This window comes from Terrapene carolina, unplaced genomic scaffold (genome assembly GCF_002925995.2).
Source record: "Terrapene carolina triunguis isolate 2854851 unplaced genomic scaffold, T_m_triunguis-2.0 Scaffold517, whole genome shotgun sequence".
NCBI classification, from domain to species: domain Eukaryota; kingdom Metazoa; phylum Chordata; order Testudines; family Emydidae; genus Terrapene; species Terrapene triunguis.
In genome coordinates, this window is record NW_020664868.1 from 3,313,433 (window position 1) to 3,335,458 (window position 22,026).

Below are 22,026 nucleotides of genomic sequence, written 5' to 3' on the forward strand. Positions count from 1 at the left end.
TAATATACCTAATAGGAAGAAAAATGTGCAATGTCTAGCACCATGTGGGGGCTGGTCTGTGACTGGAGCACCTACATGCTACCGTAATACACCTAATCAATAATAATCACAATGGTTTGATCCTTTCGCCGTGCTATGGGAGGCCCCAGGTGCCTTGTCCCATCTCCAAGCGCTCACCGTGGCCCGGGCCCAAAAGGAGATCTCAGCCTACGTTCCACAGACCATCATCAGAGCATCGTGCAGGGCCGACGAAATGTCCTGCACTGCCAGCCCCGGAGGCTGACAGCAGCTGTGCACCCACAGGGCTGCTGAGGGCAGGATCCGCAGACACCCTGCTTGCTCCATATGCCTCACTCTGATCCGAGCTCTGGCCTCCCTTCTGACGTGGCCAGAGCTCATTTCACACCATCTATTAGGTGGCCACAGCTTTGGGGTTCCATTGCCTTGGGTTAGTTCTAACCACCGAGTCCAAGGCTGCGCTTCCCTTTATCCAGCCCCCTGAGCCATCAAAAGCAGCTGTTTACATAAGGCCACATCTGGCCAGATGTGTGGGTGGGGAGGGGGTCCAGGAGATGACTGCCACCATCGCAGGTACTGAGCCCACTGTCTGGTTTCAGGAGTGAGGGTGAATGGGGCACCCATGGAGCTGTGTGGGCAGGTCCCAGGGCTCCACACACAACAGCCTCAGCCCCTGACGGTGTTTAAAATGCGGAGCCGTGACCTGGGGGTGTGGCCCTCCCCCCTTCCACCCCAGCTGCTCAGGGGAAAGAGGAATAATGGGTTGGCTTTCAGATGAGATGCAAATTGATATCCCACTGCAATTTATGCAAGAGACAGGAAGGTTAACGCTGGTGTCCTGGCCAAATTCCAGCCGGGTTGATTGTATCTCACCTCTTTAAATTCCCCTGTCAGTGGGTGCAGGATTGCTCTTCATGGCCTGCCCTAGACTGGCATGCGGCCTCGTCGTCACACAGCCCCTGCGCCCCTCCCCACAAGCGGCTGCCTCTGGGCAAGGGATTCCTGTGTAAACAGCTGCTGCACCCCACCCCAGAGGTGGCCGCATCTCGACTGCGTGTGAGCGATCCCTGTATAAACGTCTGCCATGCTGCACCCCAGAGGTGGTTGCATCTCAGCACTGGATGAGACGTCTTTGTACCAATAGCCCCCACTACCCCACCCAAGAGGCAGCCCTAGCTCAATACCAGGTGAGGGAATCCTACATAAACATCTGCCACATCCTACCCCCGAGGCAGCTAAGTTAAGGTGCACTGCAGGGAGTCACATTCAGGAAAGAAAATCCTGGCATTTCAGCACCAGATGATAGTGCCCTTTATAAACAGCTGCCGTACTCCACCCCAGAGGCAGCTGCATTTCAGTGTAGGGTGAGGTTATCACAGTCTGTTAAGGCACTTTGGGGTCCTTAAACTGCCCTCCCCCACCTGGGTTGATTAGACTGACTACCGGGCCCATTTGTGATGGCCCAAGCCAGGATTTACCCCACTGAACAGGGCACCCTGCAGTGCTCCTGAACTGTGTCTGCAAAAGGAGCCTCTAAGGGCCAAACTCCACCCTGGTGTAACTCAATGTCATTACATCTGTTTATGCCATGGCTGGATTGCACGGTGGAGCACTGCCCCCATTCAGCTGAATGGCGTGTTAACCCTGCTGCCCAATGACACCCCCCTCCCCCACAACATTGTTAACCCTTTCAGTGCTGGCCGCCTGAGGAGGAACAGCCACCATCACACTGAGGACTTTTCTCCCCCCACCCAGGGGGGGAGGGGTGGGCACCCCATAGATTAAGAAGACCCACGGAGCTACTAGAGTGCACAATACTCTGATGAGCACAGTGTGAGCACATGATTCCCAGCCTGGCCACCAGGGGGCACTGGACAGCCCAGACAGGCTTGCCTGGCTCTACTTCATGCAGTTGTACAGTTGGCTTCAAACTTGGGTGATTTTAGGTGGCAGATTTCTTTACCCCACCCCCCATCCCCAATCCCAAACTGTGGCTGGCCTTGATTTCCTAGTCTAGTGAACTGAGCACAGGATTGGGAGCCAGGACGCCTGGGTTCTCTTGCCAGCCCTGGGAAGGGAATTGGGGGCAGGGGGCGTTAGAGCAGGGCGGGATAGGAGTTAGGACTCCTGGGTTTTATTCCCAGCTGTTGGGAGGGGAGTGGGGTCTAATGGCTGAGAGGGGCGGGTGGGCTGGGTGTCAGGACTCCTGGGTTCTATTCGCAGCTCTGGGAGGGAATGGAATGTGCTTAGAGTTGGCAGGGAGGCTGGGAGGCAGGACTCCTGGGTTCTATTTCTGGCTCAGGGAGTGGAATGGGGTCTTGTGATTAGAGCAGGGTGGGCTGGGAGGCAGGACTCCTGGGTTCTAGCCCCAGCTGTGGAGAAGGATGTGGTAGCTAGCATTTAGAGCAGGAGAGGCTGGGAGCCAGGACGCCTGGGGTCAATTCCAAACCCTGCCACTACCCTTGCATGGGACCTTGAGGTGAGTCCCTCCACCACCTCGCAAGCAGGGATAAGGACACTGGGCCTGCTTCTTGGCAAAGCTCTTCCAGAGCCGGAGCGGCAAAGCCCTAGGAGGAGCCGGACTCAGCACTGCTGGGAGGGCCCCGCAGACTGACCCCAGGGGGCAGGGACGCCAGGCGAGCTCCGGTCTCTGATACAGGCAGTGCGTGCGTGCGGATCCAAGGAACAGGCACAATTGTTCTGAATGCTGCCTGAATACATTTGTGCCAGCACAATCCCCCCCACCTACCCTGTTATGGAGAGACATGATAATAATGGGAGATGAATGCCACTGACAGTCACGTTAATGCTCAGCCGCGTTAATTACCGCTGCCAGACAAAATTGCTTTTTTATCAAGTGGTTGCGATGAGCCACTCACAGGTCAACAGTAATTAAACACTTGACACCCTTTTTGGGGGAGTGGGGTGGCTTTCATGTGATGGGGAATTGATGTGTGTGTGTGTGGGGGGGGAACTACGCACACACCCCCAACAGATTCCCATGTCAAGTTTATTACAGGTGTGGGAGGGGAAGGAGTTAAACATGAAAACTACCAGCCCCTCCCGACACCGACAAGGTTTTAAACATGATGGACTAGAATCCAGTCTGTTCTGGGATGGCCCAGAGTGGGTTCTGTGCCTGGCTCTGGGGCGGGAATGGGTTAGCGCAGGGGGGCTGGAAATCAGTCTCCTATTATAAGGTGGGTGCACAACTGGTTGGAAAACTGAGAGTAATTATCAATGGTTCACAATCAAGTTGGAAGGGCACATCGAGTGGGGTCCCGCAAGGATCTGTCCTGGGTCTGTCTCAGCTTCTGGCAAACAGGGGCTAGGGACACTTATAAACTTTGCGGATGATACCAAGCTGGGTGGGGTTGCGAGCGCTTTGGAGGGCTGGATTAGAATTCAAAATGATCAACTAGAGAAAGGTGTGAAATAAAGAGGCTGAAATTCAGTAAGGACAAATGCCACGTACGCCACGTAGGAGGGATCTGGGAGTTAGAGTGGATCACAAACGAAATATGAGTCAACAGTGTAACGCTGTTGCATAAAAAAGTGAAGCTCAGTCTGGGCTGTATTCGTAGGCGTGCTGTAAGCAAGACACGCAAAGTAATTCTTCCGCTCTACTCCGCGCTGATAAGGCCTCCACTGGTGTATTGTGTCCCGTTGTGGGCACTACACTTCGGGAAAGATGTGGACCAATTGGAGAAAGTCCAGCGAGAGCAACAAAAATGACTAAAGGTCTAGAAAACAGGACCTATGAGGGAAGATTGAAAAAACGGGGTTTGTTTAGTCTGGAGAAGAGAAGACTGAGAGGGGACCTGATCACAGTTTTCAAGTACATAAAAGGTTGTTACAAGGAGGAGGGAGAAAAATTGTTCTTCTTAACGTCCGAGGACAGGACAAGAAGCAATGGGCTTAAATTGCAGCCAGGGAGATTTAGGTTGGGCATTAGGAAAAACTTCCTAACTGTCAAGCTAGTTAAGTTCGGGAACAAATCACCCAACGATATTGTGGAATCTCCGTCATTGGAGGTTTTTAAGAACAGGTGAGACAAACCCCTGTCAAGGATGGTCTAGATAATACTTAGTCCTGCCATGAGTGCAGGGCTCTAGACTAGATGACCTATTGAGGTCCCTTCCAGTCCTACATTTCTAATGATTTCTGTGACTTCTGGGGTCTATTGCCAGCTCTGGGAGGGCAGTGAGGTCTAGTGATTTGAGCAGGGGAGGAGGTGGGGCTGGGAGTCAGGACTCCTGGGTTCTGTTCTTGGCCTAGGGAGAGGAGGGCAGTAGTGATCAGTAGGCACGGCCGTATATGTCGGATGTTCTGGGTGTCAGTCTGAGCAGCCAGTGCATCTGGGATTCTCTGCTGGCCCTGGGGAGAGAGATCCGTGCCTGCCGAGGCTGGAGCCCAGTCTCTTCCACGTGTGTGTGTGTGTGTGTGTGTGTATGTGTGTGTGTGTAGGGCGGGGGGGGGGGCCCGGGGGGGCTGGGGGCCGGGCTGTTCCTTACTTTGTTAGCTTCTGAGCTTGGCTTCCCCGTGGGCAGCCCTCAGGTAGAGCAGCAGGGGGAGGAAGGTTGGAAGAGGGGAAATGGGCAGGAAGGGAAGGAGTATGGAAGGGAAAGGAGGAGAACCTACCCATTGCCCCCTATCCCAGTCCAGCAGAGCCTGTCTCCCTCGAGCCAGCTCTGGGATGGAGACCCTGCGTTGCAGAGAGAGAGATGGGTCTGAGCTGGAGCGGATATGGGACACCTCATGCTTTGTCTGGGGGGGTGGGGGGAATTCTTAGTCCGCCTCCAGCTCCAGATTTTCTAGAACTTTGCCAACTGGAGGTTGCACTTGGCCCCAGCTACACATGATCTCTGAGCCACAACAGGGTTCTCAGTTTGGTTGGTTTGGTCTAATTGGGCCACCTCACAGAGGTGGGGCTGTTTTGGGGGGGTTGTGGAATCTCAGTTTCCATTTAAAAGTCTCGTTAAGTCTCTAGGTCTTATGCAGAGAAAACCTTGAGCATCATGAACCGAATGCACCACGTCCGCGGCCAACAGCTCTGAGAGAAAGGCAAACTGACCTCCTGTAGCTCCGTGGCATGTTAACTCTGAAACCTAGCAATGGCACGCCACATCTCAATGTTAACTCTTTAATTGCTGCTCAAAGCTGGATGCGCTATTCCAGAGCTGGGAAGGGAACCCAGGAGTCCTGAGTGCCCGTGTCACCGCTCTAACCCAGGCCCCTCCCAGAGCTGGGCACAGAACCCTCTCTGGGCCACCCCAGAACAGGTTGTGGATTCTATTCCATTGTGTTTAAAACCTTTTCAGTGTTGGAGGGGATAGTAACTTTCACATTTAACTCCTTCTCCTCTCTCACCGGGACAATCTACTGTAAATGGCACCTCAATTTGTCGTCTTGAGTGGGCGGGGCTTGCGTTGTGGGTGTGGCTTGTGAGAATGACTCACTCCCCTCCCGGTGTGACCCCCGCATTGCTCCTCTGGGCAGGGATCTCTTTATTCCTCACAGTGGCATGCTCCCCCAGTTACAAATACCATGGGAGCGCTATGGGTGGTTGGCTACAGCACTGGGCTAAGATTGGGGGGGGGGTTGGGTACTAGTCTTGGTGCTGCCACTGGCCCGGTGGGAGGGCTTGTCTTTTCCCAGCTCCGTGCCTCAGTTTCCCCAACTGTAAATGGGGCTTTGTAAAGCTTTGAGATCCACCGATTAAAAAACACTATATAAAAGCTATACATTATATTCCCGCCCAGCTCTGGGGAGAGAACCCAGGAGTCCTGACTCCCAGCCAGCCCCTCCTGCTCTACCCACTAGACCCCACTCCCCTCCCCGAGCTGGGATCTCTTTCATGGAGGAAGTATAGCTCCTATATAACTACTCTATATGGCATTATAATGAACTATTACTGAATGCCCTTTGAAAGATAATAGCTTACATCAGAGACTCCCCACCTGGGGTCGTGTGCCCCATGGTGAGGAGAGGGGGGGTCACAAGCAGGTTTCCAGGGGTCACACCCATCCCTTCCCTTTCTGAATGGGGAGACGCAAGGGGCTCCTGAATGTCCTGGTAGGGGGATCCCGGTGAGATTTGCCCGTTGTAACACTCGAGGGGGCAACTCTTAGGAGCAGATTGGGAACCACAGGGTTAAATTAAAGGGGGTGGGGGTGGGGGTGGAACTATTACAACCTATGAACCAGGCAGCACCAGGCTATTCTACTGCAGGTCACCCTGAGATCTGGGGTCCCCCCCCCAGCAGCCCTCCTCCCCCTCAGCCTCACACAAGTCCACCTGACTCCCTGCAAAGCAGCTGTCAAGCTGACCCACCCCTGTCCCCACAGCTCCCCGCCCCCTACCCCCAGCCCATAATGCAATTACTTGGAATGAAGCTGCATTAGTCCCGGGGCGAGCGCTGGGTACCAGGAAGGCAGCAGGTGCCTGGGACGCGGCGGGGGCTGCTGGGGAGGAAATGCAGTTTGCAAGGCCCTGGCCGAGCAGCGCAATCACATTATGTCCCTGCCCCTCGGCGCAGCGCCGGCTCACAAGCCGGTAACTCAATAACGCGGCTGCTCACCTCGGCGCTGGGTGCACAACACCTGTCCCGAGCGCCTGACGGACCTCCCTGCTTCGGGGGGGACGCGGGCACCAGGGGCTGAGCTGTGCAACAGAAGCAGCTTTTGCTCTGTCTGCTCCCCGTAGCTATTGGGGGGAGGCTCAGGACTCCTGGGTTCTATTCCCAGCTCTGGGAGGGGACTCCTGGGTTCTGTTCTTGGTTTTGCCACTGAGGTGCTGCGAAAAATCACTTCCTACCTTCGCCCCGGTGAGGGATTGCGTGAGTTAATAAGACAGCTTCCCCAGCGCTGGGTTTGGGGGAAAGTTGGGACTGGGGGGTGTGCTGGGGTCACCAAGGCTGGGGGAGCTCAGGGGTGGGGCTGGGGGGTGACAAGCAGGCTGCTGGAGTCAGAGCGGCTGAATCAGGGCTGCTCAACACGTAGTCGGGCTGGGAGCTAGAGCAGCTGAAGATTTTAAGGCACTCAAGGTTACTGGACCAGCAGTGACACCACTGCTCACGGGTCTGGGTTGCCCCCCCAAAATGTGACAGGCTGAGACTCAGGTGATCTCGGATCTATTCCCGGCTCAGCCACTAGCCTGCTGGCAAGTCACTTCGCCTCTCTCTGCCTCAGTTTCCCCATCATAAAATGGAGATCAGAATACTGATGACCTTTTTCAAAGTGCTCTGAGATCCACGCGTGATAACTGCTAGGGCTGTCTTATTATTAATCTCCTTTCCCAACATTTCCGTTAGCACGAATACGTCTAACTCTTGTGACAACAGGGTCAGATCTGCCCTTGTGACGCCCCTGACTTGATGGATCTTACACCAGGAATGGAGTTTTCTTGCTGCTTTTTATCCCTTGCTTTCTGCTGCCTGGGGCCCTAATTGGAAGCCTGAGTCTGAAATAACATGACAGGTGCAGGGGGTGGGGGTGGTCTTCATTTTGCTCTTGAACTCTCAGTCCAAATGGGCTTTGAGTGTCCATTGGTCTGAGCTGGAATGTGAGCAAACTGCAGGCCTGGGACCCAGGACAGAGCATTCCCGGGCAGGAAAGGTCCCCATCTCCCACCCCATCCAATTGCTCCGGAGCTCAGGGGGGAAGTTCTCCGTCGTTCTCAAGGGGGGCTGCTGGGTGGGCTTTTGAAAGATGCAGACCCACGGAGTATTGACTCTCCTCGGCGGTTCGTGTTCTCTTTAGCTCGCTCGGCGGGTCCGAGTGGGGCAGCGACACCCCGGCAAGCGAACCAGGGACGCCCCCATTCCCTGAACTAAAGCAGAAGCTGCTACAACTTGAGCTCCAGCCAGGAACACCTCACTGGGGCCTGCAACGGTCTCAGCTCCTCTGCAGATGGCAGCGGGATATTGACTAGGGATGGAGGAGAGATGGAATTGGAGCCGGTGGGTTAGATGAGCACAGATGTGGCCGGAGGGTTGTGCATGGGCCGAGCCTTTAGGCTTCGTCTTGGCTAGGAAACCTGGCTGCATTTAGATCAGGCTGAGAAAGCGCAGGCCACAGAAGCCTAATCTAAACTTAGCTGCTTTTCCTAGGCAAGACAAAGCCATCCACGCACTGATGCATGATCAGTAGAGGCCTGATTCCCCACTGAGCTATGCCTTGCACCCGGGCTAAATGTTACCCGCTCCGAATGGGGGTGAGGCTCACCAGGGCTGCGCAACGCACAGGGCGAGGGAGGATCTGCCCTTCCGTGCAAACACGCTCGTGTTACGTGGCTCAGTCCCCAGGCGCTGGCTTTAAGTGGTAAGGAAGCAGGACTGGGGGGGATAAATCGCAGCTGGAGTGCTGCTGGGTTTCCTTCAGAGATCGGACGAGCGCGCTCGTTTCTTCCTGGGAAATCTGCATGCTAAGAACCTGCAAGGGGCTGTCCAAATCAATAAGGCGCCCGCAGAGCAGAGATGGCAGCCTCCTTCTCAGAGTCAGCCCCGGGGTCAGCGGCTGTCGAGTCGCGACCGCTCTCCTCGTGACAGCTGGAGATCAAATCCAGAGGCTCGATGGCATCGCCTGGGTGACGGGCAGTAATTGCTGGAGGGGAGCGGCCCGGGTAGCAAAGACTAGGAGCTTCTGCAGGCTGCAGATAAATGCCTGTGGTGCCTTTCATTTCGCCGGCATCAGACTGGCGGCTAACAGGGTCAGTTGCTAGGGTTGGATCAGGCCAGCACTGCAATGCAGCTACCTCTAGGGTGAGGCACAGCTGCAGTGTATACAGGGATCGATCACGCAGTGCTGAAATGCAGCCACCTCTGGGGTGGAACCTAGCCGCTGTTTCATTGCTGCACAGCAATGTGACACAGCAGGATACTGACTAGGGATGGGAGTGATCCACGTGGATGAAGGATTTCCTCTGGGATCCGGAGCCGGCAGATCAAACCTGTGGCCAGGAAGGGACGCCCTCCCCAATTTCAAAGTTGGCCCCCAAATTTCATTGCGGCCTTTTGCGCCGTTTTCAGGATCAGCCCCATTTTAGTGCCACCTCCCTGCCAATCCTGTGACCTCCCAAAGCGCCCCCCGGCTCCGTGAAATGCCCCACAATGGCCTTTGGATACGCGGGATCAGATTCCTTAAAGGCCCCCCACCCACTCAGGGTTGCCATACCAGCCCTATGGCCCCTGTCCTAGAGCTAGGGAAAGAATGGCTTTTTCGGTTCACGGGCAAGTCTGAAAAATGGGGTGGGGAGGGAGGGAGGGTATCATTCCAGGTGGGACTTCACTGAAAACAAAATTTTCAAAAACTTTTGGCAACTCGAAAAGTCGGGGGTGGGGGAGGAGGAACGGTTTCGGGCCAAACAAAACTTTTCAATAAAAGTAACTGGTTGTAAAACTTTCCTGCCCCTGTTTGTGGAGACGAACCAGCTGCTTTAGAAAGCAGGTAGGAAAGGAGCTCAAGGCATCTCCAGTTTCAGCTTTACAGCTGAAGACAACAATACCCAGGGCAGACTGCACATAGCTAGGGCCAGGAAGGGACACCCTGCCTGATCTGAAGTTCGGCCCGGATTGCCATGCTGCCTGGCGTGGTGTTTTCAGGATCAGCTCCATTTTAATTCCCTCCCACCCTGGCCTGGGACCTTGAAATGCCAGGTCTCTGTTTTCTTTGCCTTCCCTCTCTACAGGACCGGCTCCAGGGTTTTTGCTGCCCCAAGCGGCGGGAAAAAAAAAAAAAAAAAAAAAAGCCGCGATCGCGGGAGCTCCACCGAACAGCCCGACGTGCCGCCCCTTCCCCTGGGCCGCCCCAAGCACCTGCTTGCTGGGCTGGTGCCTGGAGCCGGCCCTGCCTCTCTAGCTATCGTATCTATCGACTTTGACCACTCTTAAACTAGCGGCTTTAACCACTTCAGGCGGCTTTAAAGGCCATGTTGAATAAAAAGTCATTTCAAAGTGAAAAATCGAAACTTTTGTTTAAGATGTCGAAATGAAGCATTTTCATTTTTTCTCATTTCTTTTTACTTTTTTTTCCAAATTTTTGCAGCAAAACCAATTTGCTGAAACAACCCAAAATTTTGGTTCTGGGGTCTAGAGAGATGGATTTATTGGTTCTGGGGTCTAGAGAGACGGATCTAGGGTCTAGAGAGATGGATTTATTTATTTTTAATTAAATGGAAGCTTAGATTCCAGCGCACAAATCTGCAGCCACAAATTGCAAATGAGCCTGCCTATAAGATCAGCATCTAAGGCACACCCCAGCATCCCAGGGCCCCAGTCTCTTATATGTCGGGCCCTATCAAATTCACGGTCCATTTTGGTCAATTTCATGGTCATAGGATTTTAAAAATTGGAAATGTCATGATTTCAGCTATTTAAATCTGAAATTTCATGGTGGGGTAATTGTAGGGGTCCTAACCCAAAAAGGAGTTGTGGGGGGATCACAAAGGTTATTGTAGGGGACGTGGGGTTTGCGGTATTTCTACCCTTACTTCTGTGCTGCTGCTGACGGCGGCGCTGCCTGCAGAGCTGGGCTCCCAGCCAGCAGCCACCGCTCTCCAGTTGCCCAGCTCTGAAGGCAGCGCAGAAGTAAGGGTGGCAATACCGTGACCCCCCCTAAAATAACCTTGTGACCCCCCCTGCAACTCCCTTTTGGGTCAGGACCCCCAATTTGAGAAACGCTGGTCTCCCCCGTGAAATCTGTATAGTATAGGGTAAAAGCACACAAAAGATCAGATTTCACAGGAGACCAAATTTCACAGTCCGTGACGCGTTTCTCATGGCCAAGAACTTGGTAGGGCCTTACTTATATGCATAGCTGCTTCCTTCTCTGTAACAGGCAATACTTAGTTGTGGCTCTTCAGAAATCTGAAAAACAGCATCAGCCCCCCAACTAGGCTTGGCAGAATTGGAGTTTTATTTTTCTATCATTTTGATGGGTTGTATCGATGTTTATTTTTAAGCATTTTTTTGCGGATATTTATCGATTTAAAGTTTCACGGTTGTGCAAAATTATGGGTTTGAAGCCTCTATTTAAACATTTTTATCGATTGAAACTTTCACAGTCACAGGAAATTGTGAGGGGGCGACAGACAACGGGGAGGAGGGTCAGACAATAATTATTTAATGACAGTAGAGGCTGAGATGTAAAAGTTAAAGCTTTAGAACGGTTAAAACACAAATCGTCAACGTCACATGTCAAAATAGACAAAGTTAATATCCTTAACTCCAACTCTAATGAGTTCTCTAGCAGCATTTTTCTTACGCTGCTTATCTGTGCATTTCAATTGTTATCGATGGAAAGAATGTTTCTTCACTTTGGTTTGTGTGCCCACACCCATGTGCGCAGTGAAATGAACGTTTCCTGACATTTACTGATGAAAGTCAAATCCTTCCAAGCTTAACCATAATTAAGCAGGTTTTTTCCTTCAAATCATAAGCATCAGGGCAAGACCTGCGAGGAGACGTAGTGCTGGATGGGGGATTGTGCTTTGAGGGGTGAGCGATCAGGGTGTTTGGATATTTCAGGGATGGCAGACCTTGACAGTAAGGTTCTCAGAAGATCTTGTGCTTAAGAGATTAGGACTCAAGAGACACTGGGTTTCTACCCTGGCTCTGGCTGACACTGGGTACATCACTTAATCACTCTGTGCCTCAGTTTCCCTCTCAGTAAACTGGAGGTAATGATCCTCTCTTTGTTTATTTAGACGGTGAGCTCATCGATTCCAAGGCCAGTCGGGATCATCTAGACTGGCCGCTTGTATAGCACAGGCCAGAGAACTGCCCCGAAATAATTCCAGAGCCGCTCTGTTAGAAAAACATCCCATCTTGATTTATGAATCGTCAGCGATGGAGAACCCACCACGACCCTGGGTAAGTTGTTCCAGTGGTTAATGACTCTCACCGTCAAAAAAATTACACCTTATTTCCAGTCTGAATGTGTCTAGCTTCAGCGTCCAGCCATTGGATCGTGTTAGACCTGCCTCTGCTAGGCTGAAGAGCCCAAATTATTCAATATTTGTTCCCCACATAGATATTGATAGACTGCGATCAAGTCACCCCTTCACCTTCTCTTTGTTAAGCGAAATAGATCGAGTTCCTTGAGTCTATCACGGTAAGGCAGGTTTTCTAATCCTTTAATCGTTCTCATGGCTCTTCTCTGACCCCCTCCAATTCATCAACATCCTTCTTGAATTGTGGGCCCCAGAACCGGACACAGGATTCCGGCAGCGGTCACACCAGTGCCAAATACAGAGGGAAAATAACCTCTCTGCTCCTGCTTGAGATTTCCCTGCTTCTGCATGAGCCCTTTTGGCCATAGTGCCGCACTGGGAGCTCATGTTCAGCTGATTATCCATCACCCCTCCCCCCGCCCAAAAAAACCTTTTTCAGAGTCACTGCCTCGCAGGATAGAGCCCCCCATCCTGCAAGCTCCTTGGAGCGGGGACAGTGTCTGTGCAGCACCTGGCACAATAGGGCTCCTCCCAGGTGCTACGGTAATGGCAGGTAGGTGGAAAAAGCTGGGGGGAGGGCTCAGCTGGACTCAGCGTTCAGCGTCATTCTGGGGTCTGGAGGCGGGTTTGCTGCGTGACGCCTCCTGCCTGCACCCAGTGAAAGTTTGATGGCGGCTGCCTCAGAAATTCTATTTCCCCATTCCTGTCTTTTCCATCTTTGGGGGCTTGGGAATTCTTTGCCCCAGCAGGACAGCTCCCCCGCCTCGCCAGGCCTCTCCAGGGACTCAGTGGTGTCACCGCAACCAAAATTGGGGGCAGGGGTGGCAGAAATGTGCTGGGGGCTGCACAGACACATGAGATCTTGCCGTAGGCACAGGGATAGGAAAGGGCATGGCCACGGTCACGTGGACCAGGATCAGCACACAGGTCTGCGGGCTCACAATCTGGTGCCCTGTTCTCCAGACTAAGTAGCACATGTATGTATTAGTGGGGACCTCCCGGCTCCTCCGGACATTCAGAGCAATCTGCTGACTGATGCAACCACTCAAGAAGCTCACCTTCGCCCCAGGGGCGATATAATTCCTGCTGGCCCGGGCAGGGGGAGAATCTCCAGTGCCCAAAGGTGGCAGCAAAATGCACTAACTGCCGGGCTCATGGGATGGCAGCGAGGGCATCTCTCACATTTGTATCTGCCTGTGAACTCCCCCAAACTCCTTGGCTCTGGTGGTTTGTGCTGGCCCATTGAGGGTGGTTTGCAGATCCCCCCCGGTTTGGTTCGGGCACAGCTCTCATTTTAACACATAAAATCAAATTAAACCTGCCCCCACTCTCTGGCTCCCATGGCCATGTCATGCAGTAGACACTCAGAATGGGATCATGCTGACGAGACGAAAGGTGCAAACAGCCAGGGATTGCTCATCCAGTGCTGAAATGCAGCCACCTCTGGCGTAGGGCACAGCAGCTGTTTATACAGCGATTGCTCACCCAGCACTGAGATGCAGCCACCTCTAGGGTGGGGCACCACAACAGCGATTGCTCACCCAGTGCCAAAATGCAGCTGCCTCTGGGATGGGATTCAGGGGCTATTTATACATGTATCGCTCGTGCAGCACTGAAATGCAGCCACCTCTGGCATAGGGCACGGTGGCTTTTTATACAGGGATTGCTCAGCCAGTGCTGAAATGCAGCCACCTCTGGGGTGGGGCTCAGGGGCTGCTTATACAGGGATTGCTCACCCAGCACTGAAAGGCAGCCGCTTCTGGGGTGGAACATAGCTATTGTCTGACAACTGCACAACAAAATGGTGCAGCAGTTTTAGGGGAGAAAGTATCCTGCTTCTGTTTGAAATTGCGGGGGTATTTAAGGAGGAAAAGTGCAATTACCCAGGATGGAATCAATATCCCTAATCCCACGGAAAGTGCCACTGGGATCTGACAACACTACAAGCAGCCAGGCCTTCAGTTTTGCACCTGATGGACATCTTCAGCAGCACAGCGCCCCCTAGCACCACATGGGGTCAGCACTAACTCAGAGGGGAAGAGCGCCACCTACCCCACTCCCTGCAGCACAGCACCCCCTAGTGGGTCAGTACAGTACTAACTCAGAATGGAAGAGCGACTCCTACAGAGCCACCCATCCCACGCCCTGCAGCACAGCGCCCCCTATGGCCCCATTAGTGTCAGCCCTGCCTCTGATGGAATAGCACCATCTCCCCGTTCGCAGTACCCCGGGGTTGTCTGACTTGTCTCCAACCCAAGTACTGGGCCAGCCTGACCCTGCACAGCTTGGGAGCTCAAAGCGGACACCAGGCAAGGGGCGATGGGTGCTCACATGTAAAAAGCATGGGCCGTTCCCTTTGGATTGGGAGGGGGCCACAGCTAGATTCCACACCAGTGCACAGAGGGGGCTGAAGGCCACCCGATGGGAATGGCAGTCACTTCACGACACAAGGCAAGCCACGCAGAATGGGGCCCCCAGAGGGCAAAGCAACGGAGAATCGGGACCCAAGGAAATTCCTTTGCCAGGGCGGGCTCCAGGCACCTCTGCACCATGTCTGTCACTGGCCTGGGTGGGTGGCTCAGGGGAAGGGAAGGGGAGGGGGCTGACCATTGCTGTTTAAAATATTACCATATGCCTCTTCTGACAATTAGGGGAGACAGCTGTAATGAGAGCTCTCCGGCGATAATCAGCCTGATCCGTCTGGCTCAGCCACGCTTGCCCTGAAACGTCAGGGCTCCAAGCTGCAAGGCAGGGCGGCACCGGGGAGCAGAGACCGTGAATCCGCCGCCTCCCCCGGGGTGACCTGTGGAGCCTACGGCCAAAACCTGCCGCGCTTCCCTAGGCCTGGGGTGGGCAGGGGAGATGGAGAGGCCAGTCTGGCCCAATCCAGCACCCCCTGGAGTGAATGGAAAGTGTCCCATTGGCTTCAGTGGGCATCGGTTCAGGCCCATAGCCTGGGGGAATTGGGAGCAGCTGGTCCAGGTTCTGTTACATCCAGCGCCCATGGGGGGCGGATCGGGGGCGTGGGTGGAGCACGGTGAGCTGTGGGTGTTCTCTGCCCCCCAGGGCCCATACGGGGACCGGATCTCTCACCAGCCAAGGGGGGGGGGGGACGGGGGGGGGGGGGGGGGGGGGGGGGGGGGGAGGTGCACTCTGCTTTGAACTGAAGAGGGGCCCTGTTCTCCCCCCCGGTGCGTTCACCCCTTCTCGCTAGACAGGGAGAGTTTTCCCTGATGTTCAGCCTTTGCTGAGCTCCTAGGCCCTCCCCCCATGCACCGCCCCAACCCGCGCCATCTGGCCATGGGGTTTGCCCCCTTTCCAATAGACACACACCATTGTCCCATCCCCCCCCCTCTCCCCCGCCCCCCGCATTCCCCATTAGCCAGGCAATGCTCAATTCATCTCTCTCCCCAGGTTGGCCTCTGCAGCCCCTTTAACCCGTTAATTCCCAGGAAGCCGGGACTCACCTGCAAAATGTGTCCTCCCAGATGCTGTTCAAAGAGCTTTGTCAGCAGAGCTGCCATGTTCCTCCTGCCGGGACCTGCAGAGAGGAATGCAAGCGGTCAGAGCCGGCCCCCTGCTGCATGGTGCCCGCTCCCCCCAGCCCGTGGGTGCAGGCCGCAGGGGGATACTCTGGCGTTATGGGTGTGATCGTGAGGGACCGGGCCACACCGGTTCCAAGCCTGATGGAACCAGTAACCTCCAGTTCCCTCCTCTTGCCCGAGTCACTCTCCCCACCCCACCCCGTGCCTCAGTTTCCCAGTAAAATGGGGATGGTAGAGAATACGTCCCTAACTCCCCAGGAGCGCAGGGGGGTCATGAGTCAGTGGCAGAACTTTGCCTGTCTTTAGCAGCTGCAATCAGAGGAGCTCAAAGCATTTTGTAAACGTGACTGATTTAGGCCTCAGACACATGCATGCCAGGCGGGCAGGTAAACCCCCACGTGAAGGATGGAGGAAACCAAGGTACAGAAGTTGCTTAAGGCACCGAGTGAGTCAAGGGCAGAAGCAGGAACAGAACCCAGGAGCTCTGGCTCCCAAATCTCTGCTCCCCTCCTAGCGTTGGGAATAAACCCAAGGAGCTGACTCCCAGCACCCTCCCAACCATTAGGTCCTGCTCCCCTCCCAGAGGCAGGGATAGAACCCAGGAGTCCTGATTCCCAGCCCCCTCCAATGCTTTAACCACTAGCCACCACTCCCCTCCCAGAGCTAGGAATAGAACCCAGGAGTCCTGATTCCCTGCCCCACCCCCCTTGCTGTAACCGCTAGACCCCACCCGCCACCCAGTGGGAATTTTCCAAACCATCCTTGGCTTTGAGTGATACCCCAGTGGCTGACAGCTCACAACGCAGGCCTGTTTCACCAGACCTGATCTGCGATGGGGGCGGAGCGCAGGATGGGGTGGGGGGATGCAGACCGAGACCAGACCATGGGGGGTGGGGGCACAGCAGGAATCTGTGTTGGTGGGCTGAGGAAGGAGAGGAGCCGGGATGAGGACAGGGAGGAAGTAGACAGCAGTACAGCCCTTGAGCCAGCACTCTCCAGCCCGGCATCCCCGCTGCAGCTGGAGACAGGGCAGGGGGGAGAATCAGGGTCTCTTGTGCCTCCCAGCATCTCAGCTGTTCTCACTTCGGGGCAAGGCAAGTTGCTGAAATGAACACAGGGTCACGGCGCGCTACTTATGTTCCGCTTCCACCACCCACCTGGAGCCTGGAGGCCCCAAACACTTGGGAGCGTGGAAGCTGTAGCCCTTCCAGCAAGGCAAAATGAACGACCGGGGAGTTCTTCCCCCGCCGGGGTAACAAGCGGGGGGAGCGGCTCTGAGCACACGGGCTGAAATAAGCATTGTCCATGCTGTGAACGTCAATCGCATCCAGTCTCCCCCGGGCAGCGTTAACGCGAGTTATAACTCAAGTGCTGTCCACACACAAGACACCGGTCGCTCAAGGGCAGCGCAGCTTTTAATGCACGCTGGCTGCCGCGCCGGGGGACAGAAGTTACAGCGCCGGTCAGCCCAGCACACCGGCTGCTAACACGACCCCTCTGGGCTGTGGTTTTTTGGCCAGGTGGCTGCTCTCACCTGAGCTAGGCTCAACTCTGTAGATAACTCGAGTTAACTCTCCAGCAAAGACGCTGCCTAAGGACTCTCAGCGGTGTTACTGCATCAGCTCCAACGCGGTGACTCCTGACTTACACCTGGATCAGGGCGATGGGAATCAGCCCCCTTGACTCCAGTGGAGTTACTTCTGATTTACAAAGGGGTGGGCAAGAAGGGAAGGACTGTTTCTACCAGGGATCGGAGGACAAGTTTCCCTGCAGTCCAGTGAAATTTATAAGGCAGTGTCTGTTTCCTGGAGGTTTGTGGGGTGTGTGTGTGTGGGGGGATCTTATAGAGCCACGGTCTCATCCTGCATCTTAAACCACACACACACACACACACACACACACACACACACACACACACACGGCTTGGTGAAGGAGGATTTGCACATCACACAAGCCAGAGAGACCCACTGCACTGGGGAGAGGGAGAGAATTTGCCATTGTCCTTTGAACATTCCAGGCGGATGGCAGTGGAATATTTATCAGCTCTGCATTCACAGCTCCCCCAAAAGCCTGAAAGGTTCACAGGACCTGAGCTTAACCTTTCTTTCAGGCTTTTCTCATTGCTACACAGAGCCCTGGCTCACAGCAGCTGAAGGCAAAGATCCCTGGCTCCTGGGGTTGATGGAGGAGCTGGAAGGGAGGTGGGGGCAGGAACCGAACTGATCAAGGCAACACGGAGCGAGGTGGCTGGGGGTGCGGGGAGGTGGTCGTCTCCGGGATGAAGTCAGTGGTTCCCCATGGGTTTGCCCCTAGAGCTGGCCGAAAAAAATGTCGCCAGAATCGTTTTCCATCAGAAAACGCAGTTTCGTTGAATCCGAAAGGTGTCGATTTCGATGACATTTTTGCTGGAAAAATGTTAAAGCAAGAAAGTTGAACTGATTTATTTTGATTCATTTAGTTTCGACTTCTACGGCACGTGAAAATCTTCATTTTGTTATATTGATATGATATTTAATATCATATTTTATATAGTTTATTCTGACATTTATAAAATAACGCTTTGAGGTTATGAAAAGGAAACGTTCACAGGCTTCCAGAATGAATTCTCTGGGAATTTTCAGTCCATGCGCCATTTTCAAAATTTCAACGCTTCGTTCCAATTCAGGACAAAAATGAGTTCCCCCGTGACAGATTTCCCCCCAGGAGGCAAATTCCATTTTCTGACCAGCTCCCTGCTTCGCCACCTTCCTCAGCTGTCTCCCCACATGGGACAAACTTGTCTCCTGACCCCTTTATGCCCCACTGATGGACTGAACATTTTCTCGAAAAAAAAAAATTTTTTTTCAATAAAACTGGAACCAAACAATTAAGAGTAAAATTGGTTGTGTGTTGACTTTCTCATTTATATATTTTCTTCCTTTGCTTTTTTCCTTCCCTCCATCTCCCCTCACCCCTCCACTCTCTTTCTCTCTGGGGCACGCACACTCTTGCTTTGCTTCTTTTTCCTTCGAAATTGGCTGAAATCAAACTCAGGAATAGCTGGGCAGGGTTATTCAGGAGTTCAGACTAGATAATGATCACAGCGATCCTTTTCTGGTCTTAAAAATCTGTGAGTTTATGGGGGGGGAAATCACTACATTTTTTAAAACTAATCAAAATTGGGTCTGTTCTGAACCCTGTGAAAAGAAAAGAGATTTGACATTTCAAGGGGAATTGGCTTTGTTTTTTCAACCTGCTCTGTTCCCTGCCCTCCCCCGCTTTGTCCCATAAGCCACCTGGTGTGGGTACAAGAACCTTCTCCTCTGCTGCTCCAACTTTCATGTATCCTTCTGTCTCATTGTCTCCCCCATTTGCCCAAACCCTGGAAGCATCACCTCCAACCTCACCCCCAAACCCCTTTCCCATACACTTTCATTTCGCCACTGTCCTCTGTTACCGTAAAACTCTCGCTAATACGAGGATCTTTCCTCTCCTCGAAGAGTTAAGCACAGAACGGCAGTGCTGCTTTATAAAACACAAGGGAACAGCTGTGAGACTCTGAAGCAAGTCACTCCCCCGCCTTGTGCCTCAGTTTCCCCATCTGTAATAATAATTCCCCTCCTTCCTACAGGGATCAGGAAGGTAGTTCCGGTTTGTAAATTGCTTTGAGATCCTCCACAGGTGCCAGATAAGTGCAAAATGATCACTTAATAGTAACACTTTCCTCTCCTACATGGATGCTTGGTCTCTAAGCACTTTACAAAGGTGGCCAATATCAGAGCTGGGTGAATAACAGATTTTTTGATTCACTGGCACTTGTGAAAAGTCTAAAAAAATTGTTTTGGGTTGGACCGAAAACAAAAGTTCTAGACACGTCTGGCGAATGGAAAAGTTGAAAAAAAAAATAGTTTTGAGTCAAATCAAACATTTGGTTCTGACAAAATCAAAATGTCTTGTTTTGATTTTGACAATTTTTTAATTTAAACAAAATAAAATCAAAGGAAACTCTGAAATAGGAAGTCGTTGCAAACTGGAAAAAAAATCACAGTGAAATGAAACAGTTTGAGGCTTTTGTAGTTTTTTGTTTTTCCCTAAACTAACCATTTACCGAAATCAGCACGAAGTCGCAAAACGTTTTGGTGTCGCTGAATCGGCATTTTGGGGCCATGAACCTTTCACCTGAAAAATGTCACCCAGCTGCAGTCTGTATTGTTCTCCTCATTTTACAGCAGGGGAAACTGAGGCACACAGCGGGGAAATGACTCGCCCAAGGTCACCCAGCAGCCCCTGACAGAGCTGGGAATAGTACCTAACTCTCCCACATTGGCTCCTCCACACTGCCTCCCTATGCTATTGCAAAGCCAATTCTGCAGGGTACCCAGCAGCCTAGATTAAATAATGTTACGGTTTATTATATGTATTACGGTAGTGCCTAGGAGCCCGTCATGGGCCTGGACCTCATTGTGCCAGCTACTGTACATATTTTTTGCTATTAGATGTATTATGGTAGCACCTAGGAGCCCCAGGACTCCATTATGCTGGCCCTCATGGACCAGGACCCTACATGCTTGGAGCTGTACATTTCTATTGTTATTAAGTGTGTTACGGTAGCACATAGGAACCCCAGTCAATGACCAGGACCTTATTGTGCTAGTGGCTGTACATTTTTATGATATTAGGAGTATTACAGTGGTGCCTAGGAACTGGTTACCCACCAGTACCCCATTGCGCCAGGTGCTGTACATTTTTATTGCTATTAGATGTATTATGGTAGCATCCCCAGTTATGGAGCAGGACCCCATTGGGCCAGGCGTTGTGCATTTTTATTGCTATTAGGTGTATTATGGTAGCACCGAGGCGCCCCAGTCCTGGACCAGGCCGCTAGGCGCTGTACAGACACAGAACAAAAAGCCAGGCCCTGCCCCAAGGAGCTGGCAGTCAGATGCCTAATGTCTAGCTGCGGGAGTTTGCAACTGATACGTGTCCAGAGCTCAAGGCCCAAATGGGCATGGCTGGAGGCAGGCTGTAATGCTCCTAACCCCGCTCCTTGTTAGCCCTCAAGGGGCGAGGCCTTTCGAGTGTTCCACAAAACTTCCAGTCCACTGAACTGGGATTCAGAAAACCTGGCTTCTGTTCATAGAGTCACAGAGTTCAAGGCCAGAAGGGATCAAGAGCTCTCCTAGTGCGTGTGACCACCGGTACATCACAGGCCACCAGCCCCTCCCAGCAACCGCACACTAATCCCAACAACCGAAAATCCATCACAGCCCACAGGAGACGAGACTATTGCATGCCACAGGTGGAGAACAGGAGGGACCGAGGGCCCCCCGCCATGGTTAACTGAGATCTACCCAGGTAATCGGGCAAGAGACCTGCACCCCACACTGCCGAGGAAGGCACAAAACCCCTCAGGCTCCCTGCCAATGTGACCTGGGGGGTGGATTCCTTCCTGACCCCACACGTGATGATCAGTTCAACCTGGAGCACATGAGCAAGAACCAGCCAGCCAAGCACTAGACAGAGAGAACGCTTGGTGCCACCACAGGGTCCTGACTCACCCCGTCCAATATCCCATCTCCAGCCATGGCCATCTCCAATGCTTCAGTGGAAGGCAATAAAAAGCAAGTCTCCCAGAATGCACTGCAGGGGAAAAACCCTTCCTGACCGCTGCAAGTGGCCAGCTGGAGCCCTGAAGCATGCGCTTTAGGAACATAAGAGAGAAACCAGAAGTGAGCCGCAGGGCTCCTCGGCCCTGCCCCCTACAATCACAAGAGCCCCACCATACCGTCCCACTCAGAAATTTGTCCAGCTCTCTTAAAACTAATTAAGCTGCTTGCCCCAAAACTCCTATCGGTGTAGCTATCCCAGTCAAAGGACTCCTAGTGTGAATGCAGTTTACACCAGCAACGCTGAACTTTTACTGGTAAAACTTATTCCCTTGCCCTAGAGTGAGACAAGCTGTACTAGACCCCACTCCCCTCCCAGAGCCGTGACGAGAACCCAGGAGTTGTGACTTCCAGCCCCTCCCCCCGCTCTAACCACTAACACCACTCCCCTCCCAAAGCTGGGAATAGAACCCAGGAGTCCGGACTCCCAGCCCCCCTGCTCTATACCAGTAAAAGCCCTGCTTTGCCAGCATACCAGGGGCTTCTGCCAGCCCCGCGGTGATGCTCAGAAATCTCTTCTCATCAGACCCCCGGCCAATTCAGCTACACTGCAGTGTAGTGTAGACGTGGCCTTTTCCTGCTCTAGCTATTCCCCGCCCATACAGAAATAGCCACATCGATACGGCCACCCCAAAGGGTTTAACTGTTAAAGCAGCACAACTTTCTCCTATCGAAACGCCCACCCTAGGACAGTGGCAGAAGTGGGGATGGACTCCAGGCACCCAGAGCTCTAACCACTAGCCCAGACCGTCCCAGGAAGCAGCCGATCTCCTTTATTAACTGTGTAGTCATTTACACGCATGCAAAATGCTCCCGTTTGGAAGCAGACACGGAATGAACCTCTAGGACCAGCGCTTAACAGATGCCCT

At 53.1% G+C, this 22,026-nt stretch overlaps 1 protein-coding gene across 1 annotated transcript in view; it reads right to left on the reverse strand.

The window, feature by feature from the left end:
- NPAS1 (neuronal PAS domain protein 1) overlaps window positions 1-22,026 on the reverse strand; it is a 73,458-nt gene that overhangs the window by 29,572 nt on the left and 21,860 nt on the right. The window contains exon 3 of the mRNA XM_026658824.2: window positions 15,435-15,508. Within this exon, the coding sequence (XP_026514609.1) occupies window positions 15,435-15,508 (74 nt within the window). The remainder of the gene's footprint in view (window positions 1-15,434; window positions 15,509-22,026) is intronic.